The sequence below is a fragment of the Ixodes scapularis genome, unplaced genomic scaffold, assembly GCF_016920785.2.
Source record: "Ixodes scapularis isolate PalLabHiFi unplaced genomic scaffold, ASM1692078v2 PGA_scaffold13__105_contigs__length_92229423, whole genome shotgun sequence".
NCBI lineage: Eukaryota > Metazoa > Arthropoda > Arachnida > Ixodida > Ixodidae > Ixodes > Ixodes scapularis.
The window spans coordinates 79,318,371-79,329,562 of record NW_024609839.1 but is presented as its reverse complement, the minus strand read 5'-3'; the positions used below and the strand labels follow the sequence as shown (position 1 = coordinate 79,329,562).

Genomic DNA, 11,192 nt, shown 5'->3' with positions numbered 1-11,192 from the left:
GCATTTTTAACACTTTACGAAAATTGCAGGAGTAGGTTTTCTCTAGCAAGTTTGAAAAAGATGACAAAGGCAAGAATTGGTGCACCAACAAAATTAAAAACTGACTCAAGCATGCTAGGACAAATTCAAATACAAAAAAGTCTTAAACATGAAGAATGGACAAAAAAGCACAAGAAATATAATAAAAGCAAAATGACCACACACACAAAAAATGTTCAAGATGACACGGTTAACCGTGATGCAACGATAGCACTAATAAAAAAAACTTTCCAAATTCACTAAAAAACAGATGCATTCGAAAAAAGAAATGTAAATCATAATTCAGCTTCAGTTTGCTCTAGTTTGTTTGTATGTTCAGTTTTCTTGTGTTGGGCCGGAATGTATCCCCTTGTGTTGTGGTGTTAATTAAGCTTGCAAAATTGCGAAGTGAGGCACAACTTCGTAGAGTGTGCCAGAGTTGTACAGGTCAAGTGAGCACAAGTCAAACTCGTTGCCTGGTGTCACTGCCACAATGTCGTTGCATTTTTCCACAATGTACGAGCACCTGTGATTGCAGTAGCACACAGTTTTCAGACGTCGGCAAAGGAGGATCAATAATCCGCAAACCACCAGCAGCTTTTCGACTTGGAGGAAGATTGGTGTGTCGTTCTGCACATCGAAGATGATCACATCTCCCAGTCGGTACATACGACTGTTTGCACTGGCAGTCTTCACAGAGCAAAGGGTAGCTTCTGGCGTGATGACGCAGACAGCGGCTTGCTCTTCTTGTGAAAGGCTGGTTAACTTCACCACAACAGAACCAGTCGTTTCAATGCAGCTTTCGAAAAGCTTTCCCGAGAGCTCGTAGGCTTGCAACAGCTGATGGCGTGTGCTTAGTGTTCGGCAGATGTTGCGAAAGTTTCGCACATTTGAAGCAATAGTCTTGAAGTAGGCATGTTTAGCCTCGAAGCGCATTCCCCAGTACCTACGTGGTGGGCCAAACCTCTGTATGAAGCCTGGGTAATGGAGCAAGTAGTGCAACTTTGCTGTCACTGGTGCAGATGGGTACAGCAATGTGAATGCTTCCAGAAACTCTTGGATCTTGATCTGGAGATAGGAAATGCAGTCTCTTGGAATCCTCTCTGCTAGGATAATGTCGATGCAATGTCTGTAGGCCACATAGACTAACCAATGTGGGTTATCGGGAGGCACAGAATCTCCAAAGATCTGCGGGAGGAGCCTGAATAAGCACCACTTTTGGCTTGCTGTGCCACGCAGGTTGGCTTTTCCTTGCAGAAACTTCTCTTTGGGTGCAACAGGGGCAGCCTTTTTGTCGTGAAATCCATAATTGAAGCTATTCACCTTGTCCATGTCGGACTTTTGAAGCGTGCCATCTTCTACTAGACCATGCAGGACACGCTGCATGACGACGCCCATTCCCCCTTCCAAGATATCATGCATTGCGTCCGGGGGGAGTTGTGATGTAATGTCAAACTCTGCGATGCTTTGGAGTGGAGGAATGGCAGAGATGCCATACAATGGGCCATTTTGGGCTGGATTCAAAGCGAATGCTTTCAGGTGGCTTTCATGTCCTGCGCGTGTTCTCATCGTGCAATCTGCCTCGGAGAAAAGCTTGTCCAAATACCCGTAGCGACCAAGGCAGAAACGACATATGCGGCCGCTACTAAAGCAGCACTGGAGGCCAGCCATCTTGTGCATAGAAAGGTTGTCCCCAGTGAATGCTACTGTCACCACATTGAAGTGCTTCCCTTGTGCATGCATGCCATGCTCATGGACATAATTCAAGTCCTGGATAAGGGGAGCAAGAACTCGATCCAAGCCATACTTTTTGACCATCGGGTACCTGACAAGCAGCAGGAGGTGCACGGCACTCAACTTTGACCGGTGCCTTGGATGGATGTTGATCAGCGAGAAGTAGACAACAAGGATCTTGTGAGACCCTGCTGCCGCACCCAGAGGATTGCTCAGCTCAAGCTCATCTGAATAAAGGAGGAGGAAGATGGTCGGTGTCTCACTGCCCTCTTGGCGCAACAGCTGTTGGCTGAGGAAGTCTCCATCGGTAATATCTTGAAGGACTTTGGACTGATGTATGGGCTGCATGACACTTTCAAGGATCTCAGTGGATGACAGGAGATTTCCCAGTAGTGGCGATAGAGGTACATAGCACACCGACTCTTGCAGTGCTTGGTTGCCCGTCTGAAGTGGCATCACCAGAACGTCTGTGTAGGAGAGGTTCTCCATCACGTATTTCTTCCTGAGGTAGGTGGTCTGTATCCCTGAAAATATGTCCTCAACAACATGTTCAGCATGTTGGAGTGAGGCCAACTTCTCTCTCACTGACATAGCAACATTCTCCTTCTCAAGGATATCTTGAGTTTGTTCCGTGATACTTTCAAGGACTTCAGACACCACATTTCTTAAAACACTGAGGATTTCATCAGCAGTGCTGTGTGCTAGCTTCAGCTCCTCGGTAATCCTAAGGTGGAATAACAACAGCCGCCTTCGAAGAGCGCTTCTCCTGTCTTCCCTTGGTGCTCCAGAGGATGGCTCTTGTGATGATGTACTTGGCGAGTCTAAGCTCTCATGTTCAGTTTCTTTGTCAGGTTCATTGGCTGCCTTTTGGAGTCTGGCTTCAGTTGAAACCGTTGCCATGGCAGCATTGTGTTTGCGATAGACATGTGTTCTGTACGAATTATAAAGTCTAAAAGATGCGGCACAGCCGCCGATCCCACAAACCACTCGAAAATTGGTCTCGCAGCTGTGCTTAACCATGTGGTTCACAACGCGTTTGATGGACGTCGCCGTGTATACACATCTTGGGCAGCCTACAAGATCCCGAGGCATTGCGCTCGCCTCTTGTTTTCCCACTGGTGAAAATACTGATGATGCAACAGTCAAGGCATCATGCCGTTTCACGCACTTGTCACTGACCTTGCATCTTCTCCATTGGGCTGTTGAAGTCCGAGGCAAAATCTCTTCTTTCCAGACAGAACGTATTGCACGAGAAACTTAGTGGAGAATGTTCCTTTTTTTGTCACACTGCCCTTGGCGGAGACTCGGTTTCGGTTGTAGCAAAGGGGCGTATCGCGCGCGACGCGCGACCGTGCCGTGGACGGAAATGCAGCGCCGGGGGAGGGAGAAAGCGAAAAGCACTAGGGAGGCGGGGAAGAAAAAAAGGGTAAAGGCAGGGAGAAGTGGTTTCTCTTCTCCGCTCCAAGCTTCCTAGCGCTTGCCCTTTTTCCTTCGCCCGACGATGTCTTTGCGTCCTCTGCACGGTTTTAATCAGACAGGGTGTAGTTTCGCATTACCATCTCCACTCTAAAGTGAATACATATGGTTTTTCGAATACTCATTGCAGAAGAAAACACTATGTATGATCGGCATGCTCCACACCGTTCAGATTATGTACCACAGTTTGAGGCGCGCCAGCGAAGCCGCAAACAGAACAAGAACTGACTCCCAGCGCAGATAGGCACAGGTAGAAATCGGGCTTCGGGAGAATTCGCTGTTACGTCAAGTTGCTATATAAATGAAATGCATTTTAACTCAGATAACGTGTTAATTGGAAATAAATGTTTTTATGCTAATGATCGGCGCAATTAAGTTTTTTAATGGCTCTGTCATTTCAGTTTTTCGAGACAGGGAAGCCTGTGACACTAATATTATATCACGAAACAGTAATAACTTAAAAAATAGGAACGAAATTGAAATGTATATATATATATGTGTGTGTGCGTGTGCTTGTATTACCGTATTACGCTTGTTCGCACACACGATTTTTGCGACCGCGCGCCATTTTCGTCGTGCGCTTGGAGACGTGAGACGCAAGTTCCGCGCGCAGTTAAACCGCTCAACTTTTTTTTAGATCCCCCTGCGGCTTAATATTGAGTCACAATTATTTTCATAAAACGTAAGATTGGTCCCTCGCTTTTAGGAAACAGAATGTTACGGTGTGTAGGCTGCTACGAAAAGTTTTGTCGCCCTTTAAGATTGCCTCCAAACGCAAGCGAAACTGATGTGAGACATGCTTTCCTCATCAAGTTCCCGGAGATCATTTCGGGCCTGGAGAATGTTCTGATTCAGGTGCGTATAACAGTAATGTATGATAATATTTTTGCGTACGCATAACATTGTTATCATGCTTTGCGCATTCTATGTGAACCACATAGTATCTAAAATGAGCCGAAAAAAAATCAGCGACGTCACGTATGAAATGCAACTTTCCTCAAATGTGTTTTTTACTGGCGCATCTTGCTAGCTTTAAAATTTCAAAACTCGACTCCTAGTGCGAAAAGAAAAAATAATCGGACTTTCCGTACCATGCGGTAACATTATGGGGCTAACCCCCCATAATGGGGGTTAGCCCCATAATGGGGGGTTAGCCCCATAATGACCGAAAAAAAAATCCGCCTGGTGTCCAACCCAGGACCTCTCCATGACAGGTGGAGCGCTCTACCAACTGAGCTAACCAGGGGTTAGACGTCAGTAGAGCAAACCGGTTTTATCAGCTGCCACCAGTTTATCACCAACGACGGCGAAGCTTGCGATTTAAGGTTATAATTATAATGCAATTAAATGCAAAGGTGCAAGCGAGCTGGACAAAAATGACTAAAATATTCCCTGGAAAAGGGGAACAAGAGGGACAAGGTGCACTCCACCAGTAATGGAGAGGTCCCGGGTTCAGGAGGGACAAAGAGCGCTCCGCCTGTAATGGAGAGGTCCCGGGTTCGACACCCGGATTAGGCGGATTTTTTTCGGTCGCTCACCAGTCACCTAGCTGTGTTTGGAGATTTGTGTTTGTCCTTTGTCCCTCTTGTTCCCCTTCTCCAGGGATTATTTTCGTCTTTCACCATTTAGTTCTGCAAATTTTCGTCAACATTCTTTTTTTTTTTTTTTTTTTTTTTCAGTGTTGATCGCGAAAAAGAAATGTCGTAAATATCGCCAAATGTCTCGACAAAACAAAATATTTGAGAAAAAAAAAATGTAGGCTTACACCGCAGATCAAACCTGCATCCACTTGCCACTATGCTATGCCACCGCTTAGCAAACTCGTAACCATTCTCTTTATACGAGTTTTGCGTAGTGCGTATAGTCCTTTCCGGCCGAGATGCACGACAGAGTGCGTATATATAGGTTTACACTTTTTTTTACGACCGTCTGTCTGTGGCCATGCAACTTCAAAAAAAAAAAAAACTGTTGTGCAATTACCTGCTGCACATCCACATTTTGGGTTGCACAATGACCTATTGAACAACCACCTGTGTTGGGTTGCATAATGACCTATTGAACAACCACCTGCCATAAAACCACCTTGCATAACCACTGCTTGGACAACCACCTAACCATGTGGTGCATCACCACCTGTTGGGCAACCAGCTGTTGTGCAACCACATGTTGCCATCTGTTGCACCACTTGTTGTAACAGCGGTGCATATATACCGGTTACCCCTCACTTATGCATACGGCGCACTATGGCCTATGTTGCTGCTGCGCCAGAAAACTCCGAACTCATCACGCATTCATACAATCTAATAGAATTAATATCAATTGCTGTCGCATTTGCACTACTTTGGGTTTAGGCAGAGAGTGCTGTCAGCTTTTTTTTTCTTTTTTGCTTTTTAAATGTGACCAGTAAAGGACATATTTTAGGATGGTGACTTACTTATATGTCAAGTCGCTGATTTTTGCGGCCCATTCTAGTGTGGAGTCTAATCTAGTTAAATCATATGTATATGGGAATCAAACTGTCTGCTGTGTAATGTAGCAGTAATGAGTGGCTGCACAACAGTGAGAGAGAATGGGAAGCATAAATCTTGCCATAATGTACTTGCAAGGGAATGAGAAAAATGCTTCTGTGTTTCAAATAATAAGACATGGAGTGGAAGGTCCACTGCAGCACTTACGAGACACATCACATGTGGATGCTTATAGGTGTCCACAAGTAGTGCTTTAATTTAAGTAGTGTTCTTTTTTTTTTTTTTTAAGTGTCGCTTAGAGAAGATAGAAAGATACATGCAAACAAATTTTTTCTTGCGAACATCAAAACTGTTTGTTGATCACATATACAATAATCATATATGATTGTCCTTTGCAATGTTTTCAGGTCTATGATGCCCAGCTTGATTCGTACCTTGACTGGGATGAAGAAACTGTTCTTTCTGTGGGATCAAAAATTAGAGCTATCCAGCTAGAAACCAACTCAAATGAAGCACACCCACCAGGTCTGCCATGCACTGACGCTAACAGAGGGGACGAGTAAGGCTGTTTCATTTACTGTGAGAGTTGCACAAGCTATGTGTCAATACATGATAGATTAAACAGGAATTATATTTGTTGCCTAACTTGAACCTTAAATCTGCAGCCCTAAGTTGTCACCCATGTTCTCTGCACAAGTGCAACTGGAGAAGCTCGATCCGGCGAAGTATGTGCTTCCACAAGTACCAGCGGATATTGCCATTGAACTGAGCTTACTCGACAAAAAATCGGGTGTGCCAACAAAGCTCAGGAATCGGATCATAGAATGGCTCTGCCATGACCTTTTTAGATACACACTGTAAGTATCTCCAGTGATGTGATTGCTGCACCATTTGCGCCAAACTGTGCCTAAGTGCTTACTCTGCTATATCTTGCTACATTTTACCAAAACGCGGGTAATTTGCACCAACGCTGTGCCAATAGCTCTTTTCGTTTCATCACAACCAAAACTAATAACTCAGTCGTTGCTACACTGCCAGATTGCTACGGTAAGCTCGCACACAGTTTCAACAATTTTGTGCATCGCTCTGAATAACGTGCGATTTGATATCCTCTCACCGATCATGACCAGTACTCTGAAGTCTCGGGTTATTTATCATTATTTGTCGTATGTTCGAGCGGTTTAAATAGTTCCGTTGAGTGCGCTTCTCACCGCGCACTGGTGCACTCAGAGAAGTTGTGCCCACGGAGTGATATTCATGATTTCATGTATGTGGCTTAGCCGCAGCGCAGTCTTATGTTGAGGGGTAAACACTCTTCCAGGGTAGAATGGTAGACGACCATGCGTCGTGCCTTAAAAAAATGAAATAAAAATGAGTGAATGCTGATTGACAGCATAAACGTGGCTGTAAAATTTGTACAATAAAATTGCGTTTAGTTTATGAGACTGCAACATTCTGACAAGTTGCATGCATCATTTGTCGCTATCATGTTTTATTATTTTTTTAATTGAGATTTCGGGAAGGGTATATTGAACTTGGGTATGGGGAAAACAATGGACAAATCATAGTGATTAGGTGTAGCTGGGCTGAATCACGGGTTTATTTTTCAAAAGTTTTGGTCAACATTAATAAGCAGGCCCCCAAATATTTGTGGACACAGTCAATAACGTTTAAATTTGAATTAAATTGACATTGTAGTGAATTGAAAGCTTGGGAATACCATTAATATGTTTTGCTGTACTTTTATGGCACATTTATTTTTCACATGCTGACTATTCATCATCATATATCTCCACATGTAGGATGCAGAACTAAATTACCTATGAAATTTAATCAGTGTGAATGACGTGATTGATGGTGGAACTACAGTACTCCATCAGTGACCTGCACCATCAAAGGTGGTGTCAAAGTTGAAGTTCTGCTACTAATGCTCTAACATATCCTAGTCCTGAAAGAATTGGACGTCATGACCACATGATCTCTCAGAGCCCCTTTGAGGAAAGCAGACTCAGATTTGGTGGAAAATCATGTAATGGTCCTTTTAATCAGAGATAGATTTTGGTATAAGACCATTTATGCAAGGATGAGGAAAACAAACCTGAAGACCAGTTGTGACTCCCAAAGAGATTTGCTGAGACATTTATTTTCTTTAACTTTCAGTCATCTAGTCCTCTCATTAGCATATAAGTCTTAAATACATGCAGCTAGAGGCGGTCAAATAAAATGTATTTGACCATTCCCCCCTACTGTAATATCCCCAGATGACCCATCCCCAAAAGGTAGCCCATTCCCATTTTCGGCATAATTTTCTATTTTCCTCACGGCTGAGGTTTATCTTAATTTTGCACATGAAAGGTTAGCCCACCCCTTGTTTTCCTCTAATATGTTCTTGTCCATAAGGGGGGGGCTATCTCTCTGGATATCAGGAATAATGCCAGAGAGGGCCCTGAGGGTGCATAAATAAATAAATGTAAATAAAGAAAGGTCTGCAAAATATACAAATGGTTTTTGTACACAGACTTTTTCAAAAACATTGGGGTGTATGTGTGTCTATACAGCCTAGAGCCTGGTCTGCCTCAACAGGCAACGAGTCTCCCAGCTGTAGATGAGAAATTTAGCCGGCGCAATACAACCGCTAGCCTGGCGTCTTTAATGTGCATCACGCAGTAATACACGACTGCACACCGGTACGATGCTTATCCAAATCAGAACGGGCAAGGGTGGCGATTGAACCCAGGATCCTGCAGCACGAGCTTTCACACCACGTGCTTTGAGCTGGTGTGCGCTAGCCCACTGAGCCACCAATCCCCGCCAGAAACTTTTCGAAAACTTGTGGTGATAACATGCTTGTTTTTAAGGCTTATGTATGCTCTGTTCGCAGCTGTTCTCGCAGATGAAGAGTATAAAGCCAAATATCAGAATGATTTGAATCATGGGGCCCTTAACTCATCAGCTCAACGTTGCAGATTGTGTCTATGACTGTCATCACATTACACGAGTGAAGCAAAGCCAAACATCAATCATTTTCCTAGTTGGCTGTGTTCATAATGGCAAGATACTGTTTCAGTTTCTTGAAGGCCAGTCGGAGAACCTAAAGAGAGATCGGATCTTGCATATACGTCCCTTGACATGAATGCTGCAGTGTGGCCCCCGAGGCATCAATATTTTTCTCCCCTAATCTGTGAGATATTCAGATGAGAAAGCCATTTTTTCTGAAATGTCAGTATATTAGGACACTGTCTAAAGTACCTTCACTTCAATAACATTATCCTTACGGAGAAAATGTATCTATCCTGTTACTTGAAGGAGGAAACACGAAATGAAACACGAACAGGGGACACGGTTTCCGTAAGATGCTGCGCCGCCTGCATTATATAGTATGGTGTGCGAGTGTGGGGCTTCCGCTTTGATGTGTTAGACCCTTGATTGATGCGTCTCAAGCATCAGCATTGTGCTTCTAAGTGATGCAGTATGGATCGAAAACCATACACCCAGCTATCCATGTTTTATTCCGTGTCAACCGTACATAGCTGAGCGTTACCTGTTATGAAATGTCCAAGAATGCACAGTCATAAGTGCAGGTATGTTAAGCAAAAACATACTATCGTTTGTTTTTGAAAAGCATGCAGTCAGAAGAACAGATGCCTGTAAAACATTGTGATTTTTTCAAGATACTACCACGCTATCTCACAGGCGACAGCTGCTACATTAACTTCTGGTACTAATGAATGACAATATTAATGGAGCAGCTGGCGAAGCAGCGTCGGCTTGCCCTAAAAAAAACTATGAGGCAACTATCCCATCCCCAAGAGTAGGTGTAAGCATGAAATGTGTGTTCACATAGAAAGACAAGTGTCTTTCTCTTTAGTGCTCTTGTGCTACAAATGGTGTGCAGGGGATAACTTAGCATATTCTCGGCCAGAAGCTTATACTTTCCGCCACTACACGCCGTACCGTTGCATGTGGCATCATGGCGTGCATGCCTCGGTCCTCACAAAGCAGAACACTTGCAGGCTGCGAGGGTCCAACAGCAGCAGAAAGAACACCGGTGGAGTGGAGAATGCAGCAGATGTGATCAACAGCACTAGTTCATCCCCATTAATTCAGAATTTTGATTGTTGATTACTTCTTGTAACGAGAGCTCAAGCTATGCGACACATGATCACGTAAACATAACAGGATAGCATAAACTTATGGGATCGCATAATGCAATTGAGAGCGGGGTGCAACTAAGGGTGGACGAACACCAGCTCTATATAAGCCTGCACACTGCCGGCTAGCGTGTCCCTAGCGAGCGGCTCTAGCCTGTAAACCACGCGCCCACACGAGGCTTGCTGACATGGCCTTCAGTACCAAATCTAAACACGCTCAAGGAGGGTACTGTGGTGGTCAAGAGGGCTGAAGTGTCGGCCAGGCAATCTGCTTACTTAGCTCTGGCCTAGGTTCAAGTGCTACCAGTGCTAACCTCTTTTTTCTATGAATGAAAATGTAGTTCCTAATGTGGCCCTGATTTTGAAATCAACTTTAAAATTTGAGATAATATAGTAAGGGTGCAGGCGAGCTGGTGAATGTTAACCATGTTGAGTAACCTGAGACTGGAGCAGAAGTGAACAAATAAGTCGAAGGAACTGAAAAGGATGGGACGACGTCTCAAACTCAGCTACCAGTTTTATGTAGTCTGCCTCCTCATATAGCCCACAATCAGCCACCACCAACACAAAGGGGCAACCCCCAACCAGTTCAAATGCCAAACCCTCCAATCAGCCACTACCAACACAAAGGGACAACCTCTAAAAAAAGATGTAGGTTGTCCCTTTGTGCTGGTAGTGGCTGATTGGAGGGTTTGGCAATTTAACTGGTTGGAGGTGGCCCCTTTGTGTTGGTGGTGGCTGATTGTGGGCTATATAAGGAGGCGGACTAAATAAACCTGGTAGCTGAGTTTGAGACGTCGTCCTGTCCTTTTCTGTTCCTTCGACTTATTTGTTCACTTCAGCCCCAGTCTTCGACTTATTTGTTCACTTCAGCCCCAGTCTCAGGTTATTCAACATGTTTAAAATTTACTTCGAAACCTGGGAGGTTTTGAGGTGATTTTTTTGTGTTGGTTGCGTCATTAGTTTGGCTAGAACACAAGCTAAAAGCATTTCATGCTTAAAACCTTCACTTAAAGAAATACGAGACTTTGTGATGTTATGTTTTTGTTTTGATTATGCATTCACATCTTTTATAGGTATCCTAACCGGTTGTACCTTGAAGTTTGTCGGCAGCTTGTGCTGCGATATGATGTTCTCCGTGATGCAGTGGGCACTGGCTCTGTAAGTATAATCATGTTAGTGTTAAAAACTGTTTTACAACTTTATGCTCTAGTGCCGTATTTTGTAGGACTCGTGGCACCGTGCACTGAGGTTTAAGTGCAAGTATGAACGTGGAAAAATAGAAGAGACTGGTGTTATTCAAGAAAAGAGGAAGAAGTTTGGAAAGAAGCGCACGCAGCATGAT

General features: G+C 44.1%; 1 protein-coding gene across 1 annotated transcript; it reads right to left on the bottom strand.

Annotated features, from left to right (window-relative positions):
- LOC115328239 lies at positions 1-2,343 on the bottom strand. Its single transcript, XM_029989450.3, has one exon. The coding sequence runs from the start codon at positions 2,341-2,343 to the stop codon at positions 406-408; it is 1,938 nt and encodes a 645-aa protein (XP_029845310.2). The 3' UTR covers positions 1-405.
- Positions 2,344-11,192: the final 8,849 nt, after the last annotated feature.

What these genes read in the sequence shown, in the direction of transcription:
- LOC115328239 (XM_029989450.3), bottom strand. Translation starts at nt 2,343, where the DNA reads ATGTCAGTGAGAGAGAAGTTGGCCTCACTCCAACATGCTGAACATGTT.